At 39.3% G+C, this 27623-nt stretch overlaps 1 protein-coding gene across 1 annotated transcript; it reads right to left on the reverse strand.

Moving 5' to 3' along the window:
• Window positions 1-13057: 13057 nt before the first annotated feature.
• On the reverse strand, window positions 13058-13972 carry LOC131306314 (uncharacterized). Its single transcript, XM_058332468.1, has 2 exons — window positions 13704-13972; window positions 13058-13313 (listed from the first exon to the last, which is right to left on the reverse strand). Exons 1-2 carry the CDS (start codon window positions 13852-13854, stop codon window positions 13135-13137), a joined length of 330 nt encoding a protein of 109 aa, XP_058188451.1. The 5' UTR covers window positions 13855-13972; the 3' UTR covers window positions 13058-13134.
• Between the last annotated feature and the right edge of the window lie 13651 nt (window positions 13973-27623).

Consider the following 27623-nt stretch of genomic DNA (forward strand, 5'->3'; position numbering starts at 1 on the left):
CAAAAGAAGCCATTATCAGTTAAGCTTCAGATCTCCACCGCGGCCACGAAGGAAGAATGGTAAGAGCAGCAAGGCCTGATCAAGTACTGTTCATTCATCGTCGTCGCCCGCAACATGCAGCTGCTGCCACCTTCAACATCGTCATCATGAGGTTAGCATTCTCCAGCCAGTACTCATGATCAGTAAATAATTACTCCTACAAGAAAAAAAAAAAAAGTAATCTGATCAGTAACTTAACTTACTTCCATTTGTTTCAAAAATATTACATGCACGTACGCATGATGCAGAGAGGAATTACTACAACAATTTGGAGGAGGAGAACCGGAGGATCGGGACCCCGGGATACGCCATGGTCGTCGTCTTCGTGGATACGATCGGCGGTAATATTTTTTTGTTGGTTATGTTTCTTTCTTTCTTATGCACTTGGCATGCTTACTTTAAGTTTATTTGTTAGTAGACAGATATAAATCTAGCGCGCGCTATTTATCCATATAGGAGTATATACTTTTGTATGCACTGATTTGGATCCTCTGTCCATCTCTCTCTCTCTCTCTCTCTCTCTCTCTCTCTCCCACACACACACACACTTGTACACGGACTGACAGGCTTATGAAGCCCATTCCGTCTCTCTCCAATTCCCCTTGGTGACTATCTTCTTTTCTGATTTTTGATTTCTGCTTCTCTATTTCTCTTTTCTACTACGCAGTCCTTGGATTGTAATGTCAGGACTACTTCAGGAATATTTGGCGATTGGGTTTTAGCCGTTTAATTAGGTTTTCAAAATACTTCTCTAGAGGGAGAGGGATAGGGTTATGGTGGGAGGGAGGGAGGGAGGGAGGGAGGGAAGAGGGCCGCCAGAGATTGAGATCTTCTATTACTAATAAATTTGCCTCCAACCATCTTCCAGTTCTTTAAATAAAGAGTGGACACCTCATTAAAACCGAGAATTCAACAGATGAGACGAGGCCAGTGTGTAATTAGGTCACATACCCTTGTGACAGCGTCGTTGAACAAGGCTTACCAAAAAAACAAAAACCTGCGCGTTTCAACTGGAAAAACACCAAACAATTTTTTTTAAAAGTGCCATTTTATTTATATTTTTTCATTGAGCTCTATCCGGGGCTATTTTTGGGATGTTTTTAAAATGGCATAGTCTGATGTTCTCCATTTCTTTCCACTCACACTTTTGCCACTGTGGTAATCGTAATAGTGCTATTATTGGAAAGGCAACAGAAAGGATTTCATCTGCAGATTGGCATGCTTTGGTCTTCGCCAAGCTCGGGTTGCTTTTGGGCCTCATTCAGATAATGTATCAGAACCGGAGTGATTCTCCCTCCCAAACTCACCCTGCCACCATGGTCATTTCCCTAGCAGCACTATGCATCTCTGGTTTTGCAGCAGTAGCTCTACTCAATTCCAAAGAAGTGAAAGAGGAGGAGGAGGAGGAGCAACAAACCACTGGGCATTTTCTCTACTGCCATCAAATCCTCGACATCCTTGTCCTGATCTCAGGTATCCGTGTAATTAAACCCCTTCGGTTAATTTGGTCGATTTTTAAGATATAATTTCACGTTGTACCAATTATATTGGTTTTGCATTCTATGAGTCGGAACTGACCATCAATTGTAATAACCGAATCAATTTATTGTACGTTGAAGTAGTTCGATGCCATCGGTTTAGGCCTCAAAATGCAGTAGTTATCCAGTTGTACAAATACAACATTTTATTACATGGTTGAAAAAAGATGCAATGGTTCGGTTTTAATAGGTGTGCGAAACTTAACTTTAAGCCCAAAATTGAACCGAAATTAAGTTGATATGTTAAGTATTTCAAAACCGAACGTGCCGAAACTATTTAAAAACCGATCGAAATTGTCCACGTGGGTTTGATTAATTAATCGATGCTATCTGTTTGGTTTGACGGTTTTGCCTTTTCATCCCTGATTTTTAGGTGTTATTATCCTGTCCTGTCTTGTGTCCGTCTTCGTCCCAAATGGGCTCGGTCGGATTGTATTTGTCTCATGTGCTAGCACCATCTCTGCTCCACTTGTTGGTTGGCGTTTTCTGTTTCTACCCATTTTCGGAAGAACCCAATCCGGCCATGGTGAATTGGGGTCCAACAGGGTGTAGTTCTCCATCTTATCACATTTGTCACATTTCCACTGTCCATAATCCTTACACATACATATATAGAAGCAAAAATATCCGTGCTATACACGGGATGAACCAAGATAAAATGTTAGCAAGAGCTGTATTATGGTCGAATACTATAGCTTAAATAAATAGAGAGTTTATAATAACACGATTGGTACAATACATGAAACTTGGTCAATGAAAGTGTTCATGAAAAGAAATAAATGGTCCAGATAATTTTGAACTGGACCATTCATTTTCTTTTATGGACTAAGTTTCATGTATCCAATCATTTTTGTTGTAACAAAAGAGAAAATCATACAAGATACAAAGGCATAACCTCAGAAGAAAACAACAAACCAATCGAGGAATTAATACAACAAGGGCTCATTTTGGCTAATAAATGAGAGGAACAAATAATTCAAGATAATTTTACTTGAATCTAACATATGCGAATTATTTTTTGAATAAAGTTAGGAAAGAATAAGCCAAGTGACTTATTAGCAAAACCAATCCCCAGTTATCAATGACTAAACAATTACACAGAGCTAGTCCTTATCAATAACTTACGGCCCGTTTGTCTGATGAATAATATTTTTGATAGACAAAGAAGAAGGATAGATAAGAAGTGAATATATAATATATTATAAGGGGTGTGTGTGTTTAAGATGATTCTCGTACCCCTCTTAGTACCACCTCCGTTTATCCATCTGTTTGAGGATTGTATGTAGTGCTAAAATCAAGCTTCGTATTGGCCAGCTGCCACATACAGCGCCAAAAATGGCCAATGAATCGTGTATCAATCCCTCTTAGAAACAATAGAAGTAGGCAGCCCGTGCAAACAATAAACCTTTGTGAAATACAGCTGCACAATAACGGCATCAATAGCCTTTTATACAGAATAAAACATGTCATCTTCGAAAAGCGATCCACAAACACATAAATAGAATCGTTACCATGCTGGGTATGCAGTAAACCACGAACAAAATCCATATATACTGACATCCGACCAAGGTTGCGAAGGAACTTACAACGATATGTATAATCCTGCATTAGTGGGAACACCCTTTGACACTTGACTGCACAAATTGATCGGTATACCTCGCATCACAGAGTAGGCAAAAAATGAGAGTCTGCCACCAGCGCTAGGGTTTTATCTCGCCCTACATGCCCCTCGCTTTTGCAACTCAGTGATAATTTTAAGGCGCAAACTCGATTCAGGAATACACAATTGAATTTTTTTGAACAAGAAACCGTCATGGACATGAAACACCCTCCCATATCATTCAATATACTGAAAAAATGGATCAGTGGCTAGCAATTCACCAGAAGAACCAAAACCAAGTACCTTTAATGTTCATAAGTGTAGGTGAGGAAGAACGACGACTAAGCCCGTCTGCCACCCAGTTCAAAACTCCAAACTTGTGCTTGATTGCAAAAGAAAACAGTACGACATAGGCAGAACTTGTCTTAGCTATTGAGATGCTTTAGGGCTTCATGATCAGAATACAAGACAAAGTCGCTATGAATAAAGTAGTGATAGCAATGTTCAACACTTGCACCACCGCATAGAACTCCACACCACATGTGTACTGTAATTCATCCTGATACCATTACGCTTCTCACTGAAATAAGCAATAGGCTTGGAATTTTGGCGAAGGACAGCCCCAATCCCAACTTTAGACGCATCCAATGTAGCTCAAACGGCTGTGAGAAGTTCGGAAGAATCACGAAAGGAGCGGTGGTGAGCTTTTGGTTGATCAAAACGGAATGCCTATGTTGCCTCTTCTGACCATGTAAATGTTGGGATTCCACCCAAGTGGGGTGGTGTGCGCGAAGCACAGAATCACTTTCTACCTTATTTCCTTATGAGTATTAGGATTTTCTTTTTGCCTATATATTGATGTATATGAGAGCAGAGATGTGTGTGACTGAAACAATGTGAGGGAGAGGGAGAGGGTGAGGTCGAGTGGGTGAGCTGGTGTGGCTCACCGGAGCGGTGGAGAGCCGGTTGTGGCTCTCTCAGAGAGGTTTTTTCATATTGTATTATTGTGTAAATAATATTAATGAAGTTTTTCTTTATATCGTTGTGTTGTTGAGTGACCCTGGATCCTAACAGTAAACTACCCCCTTTCATACACTACGTTATTTTTTTTCGAACGGCGATTTTTTTTATTAACCTTTGAAGGAGTACAAAGATTCATAAACTATGTTATTGGTGCCATGACTATGCTGACGTGTGGAATAAAACGGTGGAAAAACAAAGCCACCCTATGGGAATTGTGAATTTCGAGCAAGATCTTAGGTTGAGGCCACTGCTTGATCGCCTCCACATTAGACTCGTCCATTGCTATGCCATCTTTTGACACAATATACCCAAAGAATAGAACCGAATCAGACATGAACACACACTTTTTTAGATGCCAAATGATGCAACGAAAAAAATGGAACAAAAACAATATGCAATAAGGACAATCTCAAACGACACAAATTTAGAAAAACTCTCTCTAGCTAGACTCTTTTTGATTCAATAATAATAATAAAATCAACTTTGACCGTAAGCTTACAGAAAATTACCTATAGGTTTAGAAAATCAAGACTTAATTCTCATTAAAGATGAACTCAATTTTTATTTACCTCTAAGGATAAGCTCCTATGAAAATTAATCTTTTACCCTTAACTAAATATATGGCAAAGTACGGATTACCTCTTTATGGTTTGGTCGTTTTGCAAATGACCTCCCTGTGTTTTACAAATGACCAGTTTACTTTTCTATGGTTTTGGAGTAAAGTGCAACCGTTACATATTCGTTCAAAGTAATATGTGTGACACTTCCTTATGGTTTTGGAATAAAGTGCAACCGTTACATATTCCGTCCAAAGTAACGGTGCGTGTGTCACACTCGCTTGGATTGCGTGTATGGTATGAAAAATTGTACTTCAATCCAAAAGTAGTATGATAATAAGACGATAATACCCTTCATTCATCTTCTCCCCCAAATCACTCGGAAGACACAAAAGAAAATTGAAATAAACGTATACATAGAAAATGGAAACCCAGCAGGATTTCTTCTTCCCTCGATTGGTTCTCTCTCCCCTCTCTGTAATCTCTCTCCCTCTCTAATCTCTCTGTCTCTAATCTCTCTTTCTTTCCATTGTGCATTTATACAACATATAAACGTATACATAGATCTATACACGCACAGTAGTACAGTACTCGTCGGGCAGCCATGGCTGTCCGCGAGTTGGGCCTCCGGCCGCCGTCCAAGCCCTCTCTTTTCTCTCTGCCAAAATCTCTCTCTACGTCTTTCTCTCTCCTCCCCGCTCCGTGATTTTGCCACGGCGATGGCCGCCGGTCGGACCCCGTCGCCGAGAATGAGAAACCCAGTTACCGTATGCTTGGTGTTGTTTTGTGGAAAACTTTTGTCTGGCAAATGAAATCCACTTGTACAAGATGGATTTAAGTTCTATTTTGCATTTTGGTTAATGAAAACACGAACGGACATTTTTCCTTTGCCAATTTCACTTGTACTAACAAACATCATCTGAATGGGAACAAATGGCAAAGTTAAACCAGTGGTATTGGGAAGCTTTGTTTTGGTAAATCAAACCCACAGTTATTGCTTTGGAATTGAACAAGTAGTTTGCCCGAATTTTCGGTGGAGAATTGCTAGAAACCACCCAGGCTATTTTCTGGGTTTTTCTATTTTGCAAATGAGATTTGAGTGTTGAACAGAAAACCTAAGTTGAGGAAGGTATTTGTAATTTACCCAATACCGTAATTTTTTGACCAAAATGAACTACTCCACCATTTTAATTCAATTGGATCTAAAAATAATTGTCAATTCATGTTCAAGTGTGCATGTGTGTGTATGATATACGGTGTATTTAGAGAGAGCGAGAGAGAGAGAGAGTGTGATGAAAGCTGTCAAGGGAGAGAACTAACACGCGCACAAAAAAGGCTACAAGGGCATTAAAGTAAATTGATGTTTTCCGTTGACAGTGTTAGAGTTGCAAAAAGAGTCCAAAACCATAGAGAGGCAAACTGGTTATTTATAAAATACAGGGAGGTCATTTGCAAAATGACCAAGCCATAGGGAGGTAATTCGTACTTTGCCCCTAATATAATTTCACGGGAATGACTTTGGTGTCCCCGGTCATTTTGAGGACACCGTAACTTTTGGCATAACAAAACCATTATGAGTATAACCAAAACTCATTACAAGCATAACAGAATCATAGCAAGGCATAACCAAAACCATAACAAGGCATAACTTATTTGTTATGCCTTGGTTGGGTTTAGTTACGCCTTGGTTGGTTTTTTGAATATTCCTTGATTATGCCTTGTTTGGGTTATTTTATGCTTGTAATTGATTTTAGTTATGCTCCTAATGGTAAAGTTATGCCAAAAATTACGGTGTTCCCAAAATGACCGGGGACACCATAGCATCATCCTAATTTCACACTTTATTATCTTTTCAAAATTTTCATCACCCCATCCCACCTCCACCCCACAACCACTTTCGACCGGTGTCTTTTTTCGGCAAAATTTCACTGATTTTCAAATTTCAGAAATTTTTGCTGGATTTCAAATTTCACTAGCTTTGAACTCATGAATTTCACTAACTATTGAAATCGTGATTTTTACTTGCTTCGAGCTCATGAATTTTATGACCGATTTTTCACTAGCTTTCAAACTTGTGAATTTCACTAGATTTAAAAACATAATGACTTCTTCGTTTCGCAGCAGGAGGCACTGAATATCCAGATCCATATCCATATCCTTGAAAAAACTCAATGACTCGATGAAATAAAGATTTGTTCTTTTGTCTGACATTCATCTTTCCTTGCTCACTGGAAAACAAACACACACACACACATAGCTACTTCTAAGAAGAGGTTTAACAATGAACGGCGTCGTAGAGAAAAGCTTGGACTCACAGCTGTAGCACGCTTGCGCCGAAGGAATGGTTCAGATGCCGCGGTTAAACTCCAAGGTCTTCTACTTCCCACAAGGGCACGCCGAACATGCCCTGACCGCCCTGACCGCCGTCGATTTCCCTTAAATTGGGGAAACATATTTGAGAGTATGTGGATTGTGCCCGTTTGGAGGTAGATTAGATCAGCGGCGACTAGGGCTCGCGTTTGGAGGGAGATTCGACCAACATTAGCGGCCAGCAGAGAGTGTGAGTGTTTGTGCGACAGAGAGGAACAAAATTCAATTGAGGAACTTAGGGTTTTTGGCCTTCGCTCGATTGAGGTGGGTGGGTAAATGGGCGTTGGAGATCGAGGAGGGGAGTAACCGCTTCAGGTGTATTTCGGGTAAAAACAGTAGCTGGATGCTAAGCGGTGTTTTGTTGGTTTGGGGCTGGAGCACGCGGGAAAAAGGTCCATGAAACTGGACCGGCCCATAAATTGCCCGTAAGCTTACAAGCGATACTTATTGGATCAAAGAAAAGAAACCCGAGACTAACTAAAAGTACGAATAAAGTCGTTACAAATTAACGTAGTAGTTATGTCGAGGTCCATCATGTCATCCTCCTCTGCTACTACTTAAGTGGAGAATTTAAACAAATGATCACATTTGAGTATGGAGTATATTTAACTATCACTTTTTGGATGAAATTCAGATAATGTGTCAGATGACGCTTAAACTATAGTACTTTCTTTGTTTTTTGTTTAACTAGTGTTAGCTTGTGCCTACGGCATTACGCATTCCGATTGGAAAGGGGTGACACTTGTGCGATTTAGGTGAAAACCATGGGCACTTAACCGGGAAATGAGAGAATACACTACAGCCTTTGGATCAAATGAATCTAAGTCGTTCCAACAACTTGTCCCCACATCATTCTGTTTTATAATAGAGATTGTCTAATTTTGTACTAATTTATTAATGAGTCATCATTATTACACATTTCACATCTAATCTTATTTTTACTTTCCAAAATTATCATCCACTTTTACCCGTTAACTATTTACCCATTCAATCTTTAAAAGCACAAAACAATAATTGTACAATTTTTCACTCATTAATTTTTCAAAAAGAACACTAATTAAAGAACAATCCAAAATAAAATTCTGAACACTAATACCATCAATATTTTCAAAACACAATCTAACTCTTTCCCCCATCTAGAGATTAACCAAGAAACATAATCTTTTGTTTACGGAAATCCAAGAAATCGTAATCCAAGAACAACTTCTTTTTTTTAACATCCCAAGAATAACTTTTTTGGTTTGTCATATAGATTAGTGAACAAAATAGAAATAATTAATACTTTATTTTCTTAGGACCTTGATTTAATTTTCCGTCTAAAGAGAAAGAGTTGATTTAAGAAAAAATTTCAAAATGACACTTTAATTTTGAACTCAATATTCCACAAACACCGAAACTAAAGTTTATTTCAATTCAACATCAATACTTAAAAAATTTCCTAATTTAAGCACCTACCGTTACATTCTGTCCGTTCTGTCCACAAAAGTGCTAGTGGCATCTTTTACCCGTTTACTGCCCTTTTGGCACACAACAGTGGTCCCAATTTTTTTAGAGAATCAGAGCCCCTCCCCGATCCAAAAAAAGCCCTTTCTTTTCTCCCACCCGTCTCCACCTATCCTCTCCCCCCTCCCCTCCCCTCCCCTCACCCTCTTCCCCGCCCATTTCTCCAATGTCCTCTGCTCATTTTCTATGCCATCTTAGCCTCGCTGCTCATTTTCTCAAAATAATCCACAGGTTGACAAATAGCTGCCATAAAAAAATAAAAAAAAACCTTCACTTTTCAGATTGAACAGTTTAGGGTTAGAAATGAGGCTTTTCAGATTTAGTGATCGATCCCCAAATTGTTTACTATGAATTTGCATATTTAGCAATAGATCCCAAACTGGTAAATAGGTTTTTAGATTTACCTGGTGGGTGTAAATACATATACCTATACATGTATAGCGAGTGGGAGAGGGAGTCCAACAAACCTGGTGGAGGAGAGGTTGAGATATTGCGCATGACGGCTGTGTCAATGGTTCGAGTAGAAGGAGAGATGGGAGAATCACGGGTTTCTAGCATAGTAGATGGGACAGACCTAGCGTGAAAAGGGATAAACGGATTGTTGGCCAGTATTACGTGTAAATGATTATACCAGATGACGCCGGAGAAGATGATAGGGACGACGCCGAAGAAGAGGCCAGGAGGCGCCGGAGAAGCGAGGATGAGTTAACGGGTAAAGGGCCAGTTAACGGGGCTGATTGTCTAAAATTTTTGGAGCTGTCCTTGTGTGCCAAAGGGCCAGTTAACGGAGAAAAAATGTCATATCAGCACTTATGTGGACAAAATAGACGAATGTAATGGTAGGTGCTTAAATTAGAGAATTTTCTAAGTATAGATGTTTAATTGAAATAAATTCTAGATTAGGCGTTTATGAAACATTGTATCCAAAGTTTAGGTGTCATTTGGAATATTTTCAATTTAAAGAAGCCCAATTAAAAGCCTGATGCAAAAACCCTCAAGCATCAAAGAACCCTCCATACGTTCCTCACTCTCTCTCTCCACCCGACCGCATTCTTCTCTCTCTAACAAATATTCCATCTATACGCGTTTCGAAGTCAATAACGATTCTCTACGGTCCACGTACTCTTCGCGACGATTAATCAGTTGGGTTTTGAGTCAAGTGGTGCAATGGGAAACAGGTCATTGGAGGGGATAGAGGTGCAGTGACTCCGTCAAGTGGCTCTCTAACTCTCTGTCCCGTCCTCTTCACCGTATTCTACAGCCGCTGCCGCCAATGGCACTCTTGCTTTGCCGCCGCAGCCGTATTCTGCTCCGGCTACCAGGGATGCCGCTTCTTGCTCAATCGTTAAGACCCTCCCACCTATCTTTTGGTACTCTCTCACACTCTTGCTCGCACGCACACAAAAAAGGAATTTTTTTTTTGTCATTATATATCCAATTGGAATTTTGAAGCAACTACAGCAATGTGCCACACGGCCCACACCCGTAGCCGAAAGCCAAAATTTGGCTATTGAACACTAAAAATTACAGCTCCAAACAGGTGCGGAGCAAGGATTTTTGATACATGAGTTTGAAAACTAGAACAATAGCCCTTTAGGACAAATTACGAGCTCTATTGTGGGGTCAAAATTGTGAATTTTGAATAGAGGTGATAAACGAGCGAAACGAGCCAAGCAGGTACTTGATGAAGCTTGGTTTGAAACTTAACAAGCTTTAAATATATATTCGAGCTTAGTTTGTTTATGAGACAAGCTGATCCCAAATGAGCTTTAATCAAGTCAAATGAGTCAAGTAATATTTTGCTTAAGCTTAGTTTGAAGTCTTAACGAGTTTCAAAAATATGCTCAAGCTTGGTTTGTTTGTCTTCAACAAGCTTTTAACGAATGGACATGAGCTCAAACTCTAAGTAGCTTGGTTCGTTTAGCGGCCCTAATTTTGGGTGCTGAATACAATAGTTCTATTGAGAAATCAAAGGTAGTGGAGGTTAAGTGACCCCACTCTACTCTTAGTGGCAATTATTTGACAAATTTAGGCAGAATCGTTTGCTTTGCTGAATTGGTGTCAATTCGGCTTTGCTAAAATTGCGACATGACAATCCAAATTTCCCGTGCTTTTTTTTTTTTTCCTGCCAATGGAGCAGGATTGCTTGTTTTTGTTTTGGGTGGCATTTTGAACTAGTAAGCTAAGAAAATGGATTTGGCTTTGCAAAATGAGCATGAATGAAGCTTTGTTTTTTGGGTTCCGAAGCAGTAATTGTACTACTCCGAAGCAGTAATTTCACTTTTTAACTTTTTCTATCAACTACCCTTCGTTTTCCTCTCTTTCTTTTTGTTTAGTATTTTCTAGATATTGTGCTAGCTAGTTGCTTGTTTAGAAGATTGGTTGAGTCTAGTGGTTTTAGCCAACCGTTCAAACTGTCCACGACATTTGTGACTGTTGTTGTTTACGGTTGCATTTCTTTTCCAGCTACTTAATTTCATTCCTTATGGGAGCTGCTCACGTTGATTTTCAGAGATATCAGTAGGTATATGTTTTTTGAATACATAGGGGCGAAATTGCGACCTACGAAGACATGAGTATTTTTACTTTTCAATTTTATTTCAATTAAAGTAAAAGACCTTAAAAATGTATTCTGCGCATATATTTCTTAAATGTTAAACCTGTTGCATAATGCATTAATTCCACAAATATCGCAAAAATATAAAACACAAAGGCTCTCAATTCCTAAATACCCCTGAAGTTTGGAGGTGACCTGATCCTCTCTCTCTCTCTCTCTCTCTCTCTCTCTCTCTCTCTCTCTCTCTCTCTCTCTCTCTCTCTCTCTCTCTCTATATATATATATAGTCCCCTTCTCCTAAGGACCACCTTAACTTAATAAAATAAGGACCTCTCTTTCCCGATCGAATTTGGATGATCCAAGTCGCTCAATGTGTTCAGAGCGTGATTTTAAGGGTACACGCGAGAAATCAGCAAAAAGATCGGGAAGGGCTTCATCCGAGCAGTTTTTGTTTATTTTTTATTAAACGGTTCAAATTAAAACTGCTCGGATGAAGACCTTCCCGGTCTTTTTTTTTGCCGATTCATCGTGGATACCCTTAAAATCACGTTCTGAACACATTGAGCGGCTTGGATCATCAAAATTCAAACGGAAAATGGGAGAAATGGAGAGGTCCTTATTTTAACTAAAATAAGGACCACCTTATTTGAAAATGACTGTATATATATATATATATATATATATATATATATCTATGGTTTCTTCATCTTATGAGAGTTTTCTTTTTGATCCATTCATCTTATGCGGTTGAGATCAGATTACTTGAGCCTGCCTTGTCCGATACCCTAAGAAGAAATCCGCCACGAAGCCATGAGTTAGCATCATCTGGCTAACCATTACGCTTACTTGTCTTTGATTCCTCTTTCGTTGTCTTTTTTGGTTTTAATTTTGGTGTAGTACTACTTGGGATTAAAAGGTCAACATAGATGTCTTCTTAATTTATACTCTCTCCGTCCCTTTTTAAGTGTCCTGCTTCGTAACTCCAACTTATTAAAAAGACATCATCATTACACCTTTCACATCAACTTTTTCCTCCACTTTCCTTACTTACCCATCATCATTACACTTTTACTCACTAACTTTTCAAAATAAAATCTACTTTTAGGGACAAAATAGACAATACACCAACTTTTACCCTTCTAACTTTACAAAATGGACACTTATTAAGGGACAGCCAAAAATGAAATACTAGACACAAAAAAGGGACGGAGGGAGTATTTGTTTGTTGCCTTCACATATACAGTATACCGTAGTACACGGGTCATATTAAAAATCCAAGGTTACGGATTATGGGAGACCATATCCGGACCATAAATAAAAATTTTAATCTTCAATTTGAGTAAAAGTTTGAGTGAAAGCTCTAGCGCACTAATGGTAATGGAAAAGCCAAATTTGGGTTGAATTTCAGGGCGACAATGGGAGTGCATCAGAGAAATCAACAGAGGCAGAGGATTCCAAGGACTTCTTTCTCTTCATGGATTGCTTATTGGAGTACTACTAGAAGCAGAACCCAAGTTTTGAAACGTACAACTCCTTGGTGGCGCAACACCTTAATTTGGGCAGGCTAGTAGATTCAATTGTGGTTTGGGTCTTCCTAATTTTCTTAGGTAGATTACATTTGGAGGCGATGCACACGGCGATTGATGTGACAGTGTTCGTAATGCAAGCTACAGTATTTAAAATTGTAAAAGGTTGCAATTAGCATACATACAAGGCCAATAAGTTTACAATTAATAAGACCTCTATATATTCTCATCACTTTTAAGTGGTCTATATTGTAATGCTTCACACATGATCAAATGATTAAAAAGGGAAGTCATGCACTTTATTTAAGCTATAGACCTAGTATTCGACCATAATACAGCTCTTACTAACATTTTATCTTGGTTCATATACGTATAAGGATAAGGGACAGTGGAAATGTGACAAATGCTGCAAGATGGAGAATTACACCCTTCTGGGCCCCGATTCACCATGGCCGGATTTGGTTCTTCCGAAAATGGCTAGAAACAAGAAACACCATTCCACGAGTAGAGCAGAGATGATACAAGCACATGAGACAAACACAATCCAAACGAGCCCATCTGCGACGAAGACAGATACAAGGCATGAAAGGGTAACAACATCTGAAATCAGGGACGAAAAAGAAAACCGTCAAACCAAACAGATAGCATTGATCAAACCCAAGCAGTCAATTTTGATCGGTTTTTAAGTTAGTTCCGGCGCGCTCAATTTTGAAATACTAAACATCAAATTTCGGTTTACTTTTGGGCTTAAAATTAAGATTTGTACACCAATTAAAACAGAACCATTGTATTACCACAATTGGATAACTACTGCATTTTGAGGCCTAAAACTGATAGCATCGAACTACTTCAAAGCACAATGGATTGATTCGGTTATTGCAATCGATGGTCAGTTCCAATTCATAAAATTGCAAAACCGATATAATTGGTACCATTTGAAATTATATCTTAAAAATCGACAAAACCGAAGGGGTTTAATCTCATGGATACCTGGGATCAGGACATTCATGTCGCGGATTCGACAACAATAGAGAAATTGCCCAGTGGTTTGCTCCTCCTCCTCCACTTTCACTGCTTTGGATTTGAGCAGAGCTGTTGGTGCGAAGACAAAGATGCATAGTGCTGCGAGGGAAATGGCCATGGTGGCGGGGCGACTTTCAAATAGAGAATCTTTTCGGTTCTGATATATCTGGATGAGGCCCAGAAGCAACCCGAGATTGGCCGAGACCAAAGCATACCATTCAGCCGATGAAATCCTTTCTGTTGCTTTTCCAATAATAGCACTATTACAATTTCCAGAATGGCAAAAGCATGAGTAGAAAGAAATGGAGGACATCAGACTTCGCCATTTTAAAAATAGCCCCCGAAGAGCACAATGGAAAAATAGTAAAATTCATGTAACGGAACCCAATTGATTAGGACGTAAGACTCGTTTAGTTTGGTTGGTTAGTACTGTGCATTTAAGTTAACGGGTAGTACATATGTACTCTATCACACTCATTCTGCCTCAAGTTGTTCATCCCCTTTTTTTCCTTGTATTTTTTAGTGTCCCGAAAAAAAATTCCTCTTAAAAAATATGCAATGACCAAAAGTTGATAGAGTGCACCCTTCTCTTTCAAATTAAGGTTTTGTATTATTGACAGTACATTGGGTTTTAATAAGGCAAGAAAAACACACAATAAAAAACGCGGTTGAAAATAGAGAAATAAGAACGGATGAGTAATTATTCCATGAACGCATTGTAGTCTGGAGACGAAAGTTCGGTGAATGAAGACTTGTTTATGTGTAATTAATTATTTAGTGGTTTTCAGGTATCGCCACATGATGCCCTAACATCCTTCTCCATCACATATTAAGTAAGATTCATACATTTAGTCTCGAGTCAGACATGAATATGTGGTAGAGAAAAGCATTAGGGGCACCATGTGTCGGCGCCCCGAGAGCACTCAATATGTTCGAAACGTAGTACACTACAACTGTAAAAATATTTTTTTACAAATGAAAACAAATATATATAGTGGATCCTGTGCCCCACCGCTCCTTTTGTAATGCTGAGTGTCCGTTCCAGAAACACTTTTAAAAAATAAGTACTTATTTGCAATTTTCAAGCTTAAAAATAATGGGCTTACGAAAATATTTTTTTAATTTTTCTTGCATCATTTAAAAGATATCGTTGAGATCTTTCAAACAATATCCATATTGCGTATTTTTAGATTTTAGTAAGCCCATTATTTTTGAGCTTGAAAATTCTAATAAGTACTTATTCAACACATAAAAAATTGTATTTTTTGCTTCTTCTTTTTCTGTCGTATTTTTTTTTAAATTTTTTTTCAATAACCTTGTGTCAACTAATTTTGGGATCCAGATCTTCTATGAGGATTCTTCCCTATGAGGATCATGTGAGGATTCTCATGAAATCCGGACTATCCATCTCGATAATTAATGGTCCAGATTAAAAATGAACTGTTATGTGGAAAAGTTAACTTTTTCCTAACTATTTGCAGGAAAAGTTTGTTTTCAATCCAAACTATTAATTGCCGAGATGGACAATCTAGATGAAAACCCTCACATGATCCTCACAGATAGAATCCTCACCCTGCCCACGTACTGGTCTGTGCAACATTGGACCATTGCAGAGCCGGTCTTGACTTTTCGGGAGTTTAAAATGAAAATTAAAATAAGGCCTCTTTTGTTGGACTATAATAAGGGATAAAAAAGTATGAGGGACCCTTATAATCTAGAATTTTTTGGAGTCCTAAAGCGACATTAACACTTACTTTGGCTTAGGGCCAACTCTGCGGACCATCATTATCAGTATCCATTTATACTCGATCTGGGAAAAAAAAACTCCAAAGTAAAAGGCCTCGAAGGATTGTATGCTCTACTTTTTTGATGTTTGCAGCCAAAAACAAATTACTTCTTCTCCGTTAATTTGAGAGGGGCGAAATAAAATTTTTATCATATGCACCCCAAAATATTATGAATTATAGAGAAAATGTTACGAACCATATTGCTAAAAAGTTACGAACTGTATAAAAATTACGAGATACACCAAAATGTTATGAATCATAATGAAAATGTTACGAATCGTACTGCTAAAAGGTTATACTAAATTTTAGAACAAAAGTTACGAAATACACTAAAATGTTATAAATGAATCATAAAATAGGTACATATGATACACCATTTGAAGGAGTGTATATTGTAGATTTTCCCTAATTTGAGAGGGGCGAAATAAATTTTCTATCTATTTGGCAGTAAATATTGACTTCTCGAATTTACGTTGCACGAAAAGAAAAAATACTAGTACCAGTAAATATTGACTTCTGATTTGAGTCCTCCCTCCGGTGGTCCCTACCCCAATCCTCCCTCCCCCTCCCGTGGTCTGATCGGACCACTGCATAGTCCTGTCACCTGTGCCATAAGCTCTTCTCTGTGGCGTCTTGCAATTTGTGATGGAAACCATATAAATATGTGGTGAAGAAAAATTTTGGGGTATCCCGTAACGGTGCCCCAAAGACATTGAATAATTTTCCCTCTCCCTCCCCTCCCCCTCTCTCATCTTTGGGTCAATTCCCAACTTCTGTCTCTCTCTCGGACTTGGAGATTTCAATCTTTTGGAAATGTAAATTGTAATCAATCTGAAGTTCAATTTGTGTACTCTTAATGGGAGTAAATCACTTCCAAAAAAAATTACATGAAGACAATTGGAGATATTAATCTTATCTTCAGAGGAGATTAATCTTCAAAGTTTGAATTAATTGGAGATTAAGGGTGACTTCACAATATATATTTTGAATAAAAATAATTTCTTTATAGTTTGTGCTTAGCTTTTCGCCGTGTTTCTTGTGATTAACCACTTGTCTCGACAAGAGGAATCGAAAAAAGTATGAAAATGTAGATTGAAGTTGAAAAAAATTCATAATATTAGATGACACTTTGAAAAAAAAAAAATGCCAGTTGTTTAGTGGAGTATTTTTTTATTTTTTTTCCATTCAAACACACAGGTTTCCGGGTATTTTTTGGGTAAGCCTTGTCAAACGATGCCGTAACACTCGAAAGGGTATGTGTACTAATTATACACGTTGGTCCCATCTCATCTGTTGAACTGGAAGATGTTTGGAGGCAAACTTAACAGAAGATCACAATCTCTCGCGGCCCACCTTCCTCCCTCCCTTCTGCCATAACCCTATTCCTCTCCCTACAGATATTTGAAAACCTAAAACGGCTAAACCCAATCGCAAAATATTCTTGAAAATCAAAGCCAGCCTGACTTTATAGGGGGTTTAAATCAAAAATAAAAATGAGGCTATTTTCTTGGACTATTATAAGAGGTCCAAAAAAAAAAAAGGAGGGGACCATGAAATTAAAAAAAAAATATTAGAGAACTAAAACGGCCGCAACATAAATTTTGATTCAGGGCCTTCTCTGCCTGAAAGAGAAATAGAGAAACAAAAATCAGAAAAGACGATAGTCACAAAGGAGAAGGAGAGAGACAAAATGGCCCATAAAAAAAAAAGGAGAGACGAAATGAGGGCTTCATAGACACCACATCCTGAACTATGAACAGCTGAAATAAGTCTGCGTGAGAGAGAGAGAGGATCCAAATCGCTGCATACAAGTATATATGGATACACATCTATATGAGCACTGTTTGTCCGGCCGGGGAAAAAACAATAGGGAGCACTAGATTTATATCTGTCTACTAACAAATATACTGTACTAAAAGAAAGCATGCCAAGTGCATAAGAAAGAAAGGAGCATAACCAACAAAAAATGTTACCGCCGATCATCATCTCCACGACGACGACGACCATTGCGTATCCTCGGGTCCTAATCCTCCGATTCTTCTCCTCTCAATTGTTGTAATTCCTCTCTGCATGCACGCGCACGTGTATTTTTTAAAGAATGGAAGTAATTACTAGTTAAGTTACTGAGATTACATATTTTTTTCTTCTTGTAATTACCCCTTGACAAGTGATCAGTACGTAATAGCTAGGATTCAACTTGAATGCTAACCTCATAATGACGGTGTTGAAGGTGGCAGCAGCATGTCGCCGCCGCCGACGACGATGAATGAACAATACTTGGTCAGGCCTTGTTGGTCTTACCATTTTCCTTCGTGGCCGGCCCTCCGTGGAGAGATGAGATCTGAAACTCAAGTACTAATGGCTTCTTTTGCTAGTGCATTGACGAATGACGAACCCCTTTCAGATATAAGTATGAAAGTGGCCCCTCAACACAGTTCTTCCCACCGCCTTGGCAGTGGCGGAATCAGAATTTCATTACACTGGGGTCAAGCCGTCGAGGGTTTCAAAAAAAAAATTTCCTTCATACTGTGAATTCTTCATTCTGCATTCTTCACTTGTAATTTGGTTGGTGTATAAGGGCAAAATGTTTGGAGGACATATTCTAGGGGGCAAGTTTACATAAATACCCCCAAAATTGCATTACTCTCCGCGTAAATTTTCCAATCAGTGGGGTCAAGGGACCCCCTTGCCCAACAGTAGTTATGCCCCTGCGCCTTGGTACTGGCAATCCCAGTTTTCATAGCCAATCCCCGGTTTATAAAAGTATGGATAGTTTGAAAAAAAGTTCTTTTCGGATCAACCGGACAAGGGGCTGTCCAGGCAGCTCCGTGTGGGCTTTCTTCGCACATTTTTAAAAAAAATTTGAACCATGCATCTTGTAGGATCTGCAAAATAATATATCTATCCAAAAAATCAACTTGTCCGGACATATATGTCAAAAGTTGAGTTTATACACAGAAAAATGGATGACTGCAACTGTTTTTAAAGTTAAACTGTTAACGGTCGTCTATTTTTCCGTATAAAAACTCAACTTTTGACAAACCTATCGATGTTTGGACAAACTAATTTTTTGCGTAGATACATTATTTTGCAGGCCCTACAAATTGCACGGTTCGGATTTTCTAAAACAAAAACGCGAGAAGGGAGCTCACACGGGACTGTCCGGATAGCCCCTTGTCCGGTTGATCCGGACAGAACTTATTCTCTTTCAATTTTCTTTTAGAGATCGAATGATTCTTCCTGGTCACTGACAATCTCCAGTTTTCGCAATTTATGATGAGAGACTAGGAAAGTTGAACACCCCAACTTCTTTCAACAGACAACAATCTATCTATAGCTTTGTGCCTTTGATCAATTCTTTCAACAGACAACAATAATTTGAACTTGTTAGATTAGAATCAAATTATTTTGGATTATTTGTTGCTCTCGATCGAAAATCAAATCCTTTTAATAAAGACGAAAATAAATCAAAACGATCCGATTTATTAGCCAAACCAGCCCTTGGTGTTGGTATTTTCCTTGATGGTTTGTTGTTTTCTTCCGAGGGTTTGCCTCTGTAGCTTGTAGTAAAGTTTTCTCCTTTGTTACTGTAAACGGTCTCTAATTAGTAATTACCAAAGAAAAAATGATTGAAGAGGAAGGTTAGAAGAGATTGAAGCATGGGGAGGGTGTGAACTTGTAGACACAAAAAGTAAGAAAGAGAGAACGAGAGAGAGAGAGACTTGAATTAGAGACACGGACGTGAATTATACACACAGAGAGAGAGAGAGAGAGAGAGAGAGAGTTGAATTAGAGACACTCACGTGCATTATACAATTGCTAATTACCACGCACTACAAAAGAAGAATAAAGAAGAGGGGACGACCAAAAAATTATTCAAGTGTAAAAAGGAAAATTCCACTTGTCGGGTTATAAATGGCTAGGTTCAAGTGTACAAAGCGCACGCGCTCTCTCTCTCTGTGTGTCAAAGTTCATACCCTCTCTCTCTCTCTCTCTCAAGGTATGATCTGCTTGTCGGGTTAAAAATTACTAGGTTCAAGTGTACAAAGCTCTCTCTCTCTATGTGTGTGTGTGTGTGTCAAAGTTCATACCCTCTCTCTCTCTCCCTCCCTCTCTCTTTGTCAAGGTGTGATCTGCTTGTCGGGTTAAAATTACTAGGTTCAAGTGTACAAAACGCTTTCTCTCTCTCTCTCTCTCTCTCTCTCTCTGTGAAAGTTCATACCCCCTCTCTCTCTCTCTTTGTCAAAGTTCACACCCTCTCTTCTCTCTTTCTTTCTCTCTATGTCCATAAAGTTCACACACACACACACACTCTCTCTCTCTCTCTCTCTAAAGAAATGATTGAGAGAAGAAATTAACTTATATACAATTGTCAATCTACCACACGAGAAATTTTTTAGCGCCGAGCGGGTCTAACGTGGTGCCTGCTCGGCATTCCCAAGCCGTTCGATGTACTTTTCGACGACTCAGATTGAAACCTTCTCTCTCCTCTCATCCCTCCTCTTTCTTTCTCTTTTCTCTTTGCCGTCCCAAATCGAAATAGACGGCTCGGATGCACCGAGCGGGCACCATGTGGTACCCGCTCGGCACTGAAAAATTTCTCCTACCACACACTACAAAAGGAGAATAAAAAAATAAAAATGATACTCATACAACAATCTAAACATAATATCAAATATGACATGTCACATACATGTAGGCTCCACATACATTACTATGTGTGGGCCCCACATGTATGTCAGAGGATGTGTAAGTTGTTGTGTTTGGATCGTTGTGTGAGTAGCATTATTGATAAAAAAAAACTACATGGAGAGCTAGAGAGAGAAAAAGAGTGTGTGTGTGAGTGAGTTCAGAGCGGATCCAGGGTCTGTGTTGTGCAACCGCCTGTGCGACCTTGCAGGCGTCAATTCGACGATCGGAGACGTTTATAGCGTAGAGCTCATCAAGTTCTACATGTGCACCAAAAATCAGCTCGATCAAATATCGTTAAGTACCTCATCAGAACACATATAACTTGAAAAAAATGAATTCAGTGGTTTTGATCCAGTGTTTTGTATCCATTAGGATTCATTTTTTTTCAAGTTATATATGTTCCGATGAGGCACTTAACAATATTTGATCGAGTTGATTTTTGGAACACTTGTAGTACTCGACGAGCTCTATGCTGTGGACGTCTCTGATTGTCGGACCGATGCCGCCAAGGCCTCACCGGTGACTGCGCAGCATGCTGTGCAACATGGAGCTGCATAGAGTCCCCGCCTCCAGTCAAAGCCTATATATACCCACACATCTATCTCAGCTCCGGCCTTCCCCTGGATTCCTGTATGTGTATATATATGGATTTGAAAAAAGAAAAGTAAAAATGACGACACGGTCTACGAAAATGTTGCATATGAGAAATTCTGATTACACGGACATTAACGCTAGTTGAATAGTGGATATGCATGTGTTATTATTAAAGTTATTGAATATGTATGTACTATTTAGAAATCGCTGAATTTACATGAGCTAGTAAATTACTTCTATGCCCTGTTGTTTATAAATATGGATTAGTGGGTATGAGATTATGCTTTTGGGCTCTTGTAACATACAGTGTTACCTTTAGTGACCCTGACATATTATACTGGGAGCGACGTTGTATAATGTGTTAGACTTTATAGATGTTCATGGTGAGCTGTACACCATGGAGGCCTTCAGAGCCGATGAGCTGGCTAAGATGGAGGAGCAGATGGAGCAATAGATAGAACCCTAGTTTCCTTCCCTTTGTTAAATAGGGCCTGTTCCAGAACCGGAATACGAACTTATTTTTTGTCTAATAATAAGATGTGTTTCACAAAAAGGTGAATAAGTACTTATTTTTTAAAAAGATAATTTTAAGCTCAAAAATCATGTGCTTACGCAAATAATTTTTCTATCACTATAGATCTTGTTTGATAGATCTTATTGAGATCTTTAATACGGTGCAAAAAAATTTTAAAAATTATTTTTCATTTACATTATTTTTGAGTTTGAAAATGTGAAAATAAGCTGCTTATTTAGATTTTGTGGAACAAAGCTCCAAAATAAGTACTTATAAAATAAGAAGGTTTCTGGAACGGGCTCTAAATGTACTCTTGTGAGAATTATGCTGTAATAACGAGCCTGACTCTATTTAGGTTTTCAATAAAAATGTTTATTTAGCGTTCACAAAATTAGGGGTGTTACAACATGGTATCAGAGCCCTAGGTTTTCACTACTGAAATGATATGTACCGGTACCGGTATCGGTATCGGGCTGTATCTCGGTACTGTTCCGAATTTACTGCAATTAATATTTTATATATATTTAATATATATCTACCAGGTTGCAAAATCATTTTCGTGAAACAAATGGCAGCAAAAAATTATCCAAAAAGACTCAAAACAAAGTTATGAAATTGATTAGGATTCCATCGTAATCTTAATCAAAGAAAATCATATATAAGCCCATAAGTTTCTTTTAATTTGAGAATGTTGTTATTTTTTTCCTTTATATTTTAAATTTTTGAAAGAGAAAAACGTGAGGGGTGATACCATGGGGACGATTAGAAAATATTTGTATTGATTGAGAATCCTCTTTTTCTTTTTTGGTTCAGCCGGCTTTTTAACTTGTTTCATAAAAAAAAAAAAAAGAGAAGGTAATTTTGTACCGTCCGGATCACCGAAAAATGTCCGAAACAGACCGGTATCTTCCGGTACATCCGGTATTGGCCGGAACAAGCTGGTATTTCAACCAAAACGGATCTTGAGTCTTTGTGTTCCATTTAAGTACCGGTACGATACGTACCGGTCGGTACGGAATGGATTTTACAACTTTGGTTCGACCATTACACAAACGTGAAATAAGTTTAAGTTTACCATCCTAAATTGGGTAGAATTCTGACAAAATAACCTTCGGGTTGAAGGAAGGTGTGGAAATTGGCAGTACCGCCGAGTTAAGAATTCCCGAGCAATTGGATGATGACTTAAATCAATGATCGAATATGGAATTTAGAAATTTTAGAAATTAATAGATCTCTGTCTTAAAATACTACTAATTGAGGTTAAAAATCCTTTCTTGTAGATGAACCACCTGAATTCCTATCAAATTAACCTGTGATAGGCGCGTAAATGTTCATATACGCGCCTCCTAATTTATCATTATTAAGTCTATTTGTTTTAATTCTTGGAGCTTAATGCTTGATTTTTTTTGTGTTGTAGGTATTTGGAGAGTGAGATACAAAAATATGAAAAGTTGAAATGTTAAACGGTATTCAAAATTGTGCCGTTCGAATTCAGTCAATCGCGGATAAAAAAAAAAAAAATTCAGTCAAGTGGAAGGTTTGGATTGCAATTGGGTAATGATTGGCGAGCCAAATTGGTGGAGGATTAGTTCAGTGAAAATAAAGAATGGGACTTATATGCATTAGATGGGCCCAGTGTTAAAAGTTGCTTTTGACTACTGGTGGGCCAAAAAGAAAAATGGAGGTTGGCTGAAAGTAAAAAGAAAGAAAGAAAAGAAAATAGGTTTTCTTTATGTGGACAATCAGCAGCTTATAAAAGGGGATCAGTACTCACGCACGAAGGACTATTCACTGTTTTTCGGAGGCATAAACGTACGGGGGCTGCTAAGATCTAATTCCCACGGACGAGAGGAAAAATAGACGGACGGAGCTGCCATCGCGATTCTTTGGTTCGATTATTGTTTAGTTTTCTTTCTGTTTTCTTCCTTTCATGTTATTTGAAGTTTTGTTCAATTGTTCGCACTCCGATAACTCGTATTGATTTTCGCTTTTTTATCAAAATTGTTCGTTGGTTTTTGTTTAACTTAGATCCTGTGTTTATTTTATATTCCGAGTGGTAAAAGCATGTTTCAATCTAGGGTTTCTTTTGTTTATTATTTAATGATGAGTGAGTAGTCGTATAGGTAGAGTCGCGGGGTGATTAGCACGCCGTGACTATTTCGGGCACTGCTCCTTTTTTCAAATGATAAAAAAAAGCGATTTTATATTGAAAAATACTTCTCGTGGACGAACCCGGGCATTGTCGGAGCCCATGTGAACGGGAAAATAGGGGTCCAAAACTCATTCTTCGTTGTGCATGGGTATATGGCGACCCTAAGGTTTCGCATCTTGCGGGGTATCTTTTTAATCCAAAATTGAATGTTTTTAAGAACACCAAATGGAGCAGGTTGATTTGGACTGGTTACGAGTGCTAGGAATCCTACGACTAGACCTTCTTTTAATTATCTGAAAAGTTCAATTATTTCGTAAATTTAGTTAATCTCAATTAAAACTACAAGGGGTGGCTACCTAAGAGCCCGATAAATTAGTTAAACCTGAGTTTTTAAGTCAGCACACATCACCGTCTCTGTGGATTCGACTCCAGACTTACCGGATATTGTACTACGACGGTCTCCGCCCTATGCTTGGGGGAACCCATTAATTTAGGATCAGGAAATCGTCAAGCATTTTTGGCACCATTGCCGGGGACGGTAACGTGTGTTAAAGAATTCGGATAGTTAATTTTATTTTTGTTTTTATTTTTAGTTTTGTCTGAGCCATCATAGGTAGAGGTGCGCAATCCTCCATTGTAGGAAAGCAATCACCTCTAATGCCTAAGTACTACCGAGACAATACTAGGTGTCTCGTAGCCTTTGAGAGAGAGCCGAGAGTAATCGTGGAGGGAGAGTCTTTTAGTGGTGATTCTTTTGATATCGGTGGCCTTTTCGTTGATTTAATAATTGAGCCACCAATTGCAGAGCCACCGATGTCGATGCGTGCACACATACATCCTGAGAGGACCACTCCTCTCGGTCCAATAGTTCTACCGACCGAGACGGTGGAAGCACGTAATGCTTTCACCATAAAACTTGGTACACACAATGCCCTTCCCCTATTTTATAGGGAGGAAAATGAGGATCCGTATGAGCACGTCCGTCATTTTGAGGGGTTAGTGCGCACTCTGGCCACCACTACTCAGTGGGAGAATGCTTGCCTTAAGCTTTTCTCAGCCTCGCTCAGGGACAATGCGGATAAGTGGCTGCGGATGCAGAAGCCACAGTCTCTCAGGACGTGGGCTGCTATCCGAGATTTATTTTACAAGAAATATTTCTCGGAAAGTAAATCGAAGTACCTGACTCGCCAAGTCCAATCGTATAACTAGAAAGAGGGCGAGTCGTTTTTAAGGTGTTGGGAGCGGTTCAAAAATTTGCTGTTGTCCTTACCGCATCATGGTTTCGTGAAACATCAGTTGGTGTCATTTTTCTATTTGGGCTTGAATGTTGCTACGGTCCAACAAATGGAGTACCTTTGTAAAGAGGAGGATTTTCTAGATAAGTCCCTGGATGATGCGTGAGACTTTCTCGACGAATTGGCCGAGAAATACCGAAGTTGGGAACCTTCCGAACTCAGTGATAAGGCCATGGCTGCACAGGGACCCAGTGGTTCTGGCTTTTTTCCATCGAGTGTGCGAGAGCATAATGTCCAGTCTCAGCTGGACAAAATGGCTGAGCAATTAGAGGACTTGAAACTTAAGCAAGTCCAACAGGTGAACGAGGTGAGAGTCGAGGAGGTGTGCGCGTTGTGTGACTGTCCGGGGCATCCAGTCACTGCTTGCCCTGCATTTCCCATAGTTAAAAAAGCCTACCATAGCAATCAGGCTGAGGTAAATGCGATTAACCAACATTGGGATCCGTACTCAAATTTCTACAATTCAGGGTGGGCCCATAACTCACTTTTGGGTTGGAGGGATCAAAAAGTCCCGGTGCAACCCCAAGTACCACCTCAGCAGCAGATTCAGCAGTTTCGGCCTTCTCAAGGCCAAATGACCCAGTTCCGTTACTCCCCTCAGCAGCGGCAGGGGTTTGGTCCTTCATCTTTTGAACCACCCCCTGACATTAACCATCCCCCGCGGGATAAGCAGACTGATGAGATGATGAAGGCTCTCATGCAGTCTCAAATTAGCTTTACTGAGCAAACCAAGCAGGCAATTGGTGACATAAGGACCCAATTGACTCAGTTGACGGCGGTAGTTGGACAAGTCCAGTAGGAGAAGGGAAAGTTTCTTTCTCAACCTCTAGTTAATGCCGCCGGTACTCATTATGTGGGCAATTCTTCTGGCCCAAGTAATCCGAATCTTAGTCTGAAAGAGGCTAAGGCGATCACCACTCTCAGAAGTGGGAAGGTGATCGACAAGGACTTACCCCCAAAGCAGAAATTGGTGCCACCCCCGGTGCCGGTAGCTATTCCAGCAGTCATTCCAGACTTGGGAAGTGTTCCTGAGGTAGAGAAAGACGCGAAGTCTCCTGAAGTGGTGGTGCCTGCTCATGCAGCACCCACGACTCCAACACCACCCGTTGCTCCATATCCAAATCGCTTGGTGGCAAAACCTAAGGCCAATGTGAACTTCCAGATTCTTAAGTTATTCAAGAAAGTTCAATTTCCTATCTTGTTGATGCAAGCCATTGATGCCATTCCTTAGTTTGCAAAGGTTTTGAAGGATCTGTGCACTTCAAAACGAAAGACTAAGAGTCAGGACAAAGTGCTCCTGACGGAGCAGATGAGCTCCATTTTCCAAGCCGATATCCCAACCAAGTGCAAAGACCCTGGTTGTCCCATCATCCCTATAACTATCGCAGGCCAGAAATTTGATAAGGCTTTACTGGATTTAGGGGCGAGTGTCAACTTGCTCTCTTATTCAGTATACTTGAAGCTAGGCTTATGTAATTTGAAAGCCACACCGGTCACGCTACAGTTGGCTGACCGGAGTATGAGAATTCCAAAGGGGGTGGTGGAAGATGTTTTAATTCAAGTAGGCGAGTTTTTTTTTCCAGTCGACTTCATTGTCCTGAATACATGCCCAATACCGGAGGTTTTCGAGAAGACCCCTATGATCCTTGGCCGTCCATTTTTAGCCACCTCCAGTGCTGTCATGGATTGCAAAACTGGACAAGTCCAATTGTCGTTTGGGGACTTGAAAATAGAGGTGAAAGTGTTTAATGCAGATAGCCGAGTCAAGGATGATGAAGGAGTGTATGAGGTGAGTTTGATCGACACGTTGGTGCAAGAGCATGTCGATAATATTTTGTATAAGGATCTTCTGGAGATAGCCAAGGAGGCGTCATTTTTAGATTCTCCAGAATTAAGGAGTTTGATAGAAATGCTTGCAATCGAGAATGTCTGTGGCACTGTTTGGGACTCAGTTCTTGACCCGCTGGGTGCCCCATTGTCTTAAGTTTCGACGGGTAGCTTTTGCGTACCACTCTCGTAATTAAGAAGTGGACCCGGCTCCTAGCGATAGGGGTACCCATCATTGACTTAGGTTTTGGGCACAATCCTTGTTTACTTATTCTTTTATTTCTTGTTAATCAGTAAAATCCAAAAAAGAAAAAAACATGAGGAAATTGGAAAAGTAAAAAAATTAGCATAAAGGTCTAGTATAGCCACCTGGTCGAAGCTATATATGTAGTATTTAGGAGGTTGGGTCTGACGGCAGGAGCGTAGTTAGCAGCGAGAATTCTGTCTGAACCATTTGACTTTAATGTCCAAACTCTGTGGAGATTGCTTCACAAACGGAGTGGTGGGTAAGGAATCTGGAAGCCCCAGAGGGAGTGACAGCCTATTAGATGATGGCACCACTTCTCAAGATATCTTTGAATCCTATGCATACTGTCCTTCCAACAACTAAGGAACCACAGTCTTCGGCCAGGGAGAAAAGTAGTACTCGTGTCTTTCGCGTGAAGAAAGGTGATGGTTTAATTTTTAATCTTTCATTTTATTTCTTACCTTATTTATTTCTTTTAGTTATTTTTCTTGCTGTTTTGGAGGCTAACATTTTGCAGGTTGTTCGATCCAAGTTGGGGGGTCTCCCTCTATCTATAGTTTACTCTGCTTAGCCCCTCTTTTTCGAGGTGATATCTATCATTTCTTTTATTTTTATGTCCTATCTTTATTTTTTCATACTTTCAATGCGGACATTGAATAGTTCAAGTTGGGGGGAGAGATCACTTTGTTCTTTATTCTTTATTTTGTTAAAAAAAAATTGAAAAATGAAAAAAAGAAGGTGGAATTCTTTTTGCATGGGACTGAAAGCGGTTGAGATTG

The sequence above is a fragment of the Rhododendron vialii genome, chromosome 11a (genome assembly GCF_030253575.1).
Source record: "Rhododendron vialii isolate Sample 1 chromosome 11a, ASM3025357v1".
In the NCBI taxonomy this organism is placed as follows: domain Eukaryota; kingdom Viridiplantae; phylum Streptophyta; class Magnoliopsida; order Ericales; family Ericaceae; genus Rhododendron; species Rhododendron vialii.

Bases quoted from the DNA above. Each gene is read 5' to 3' on its own strand.
- LOC131306314 (XM_058332468.1), bottom strand. From the start codon at position 13,854: ATGGCCATTTCCCTCGCAGCACTATGCATCTTTGTCTTCGCACCAACA. The intron at 13,314-13,703 runs GTATCCATGAGA...CCCTGATTTCAG, and splicing joins CATGAATGTCCTGATCCCAG to ATGTTGTTACCCTTTCATGC.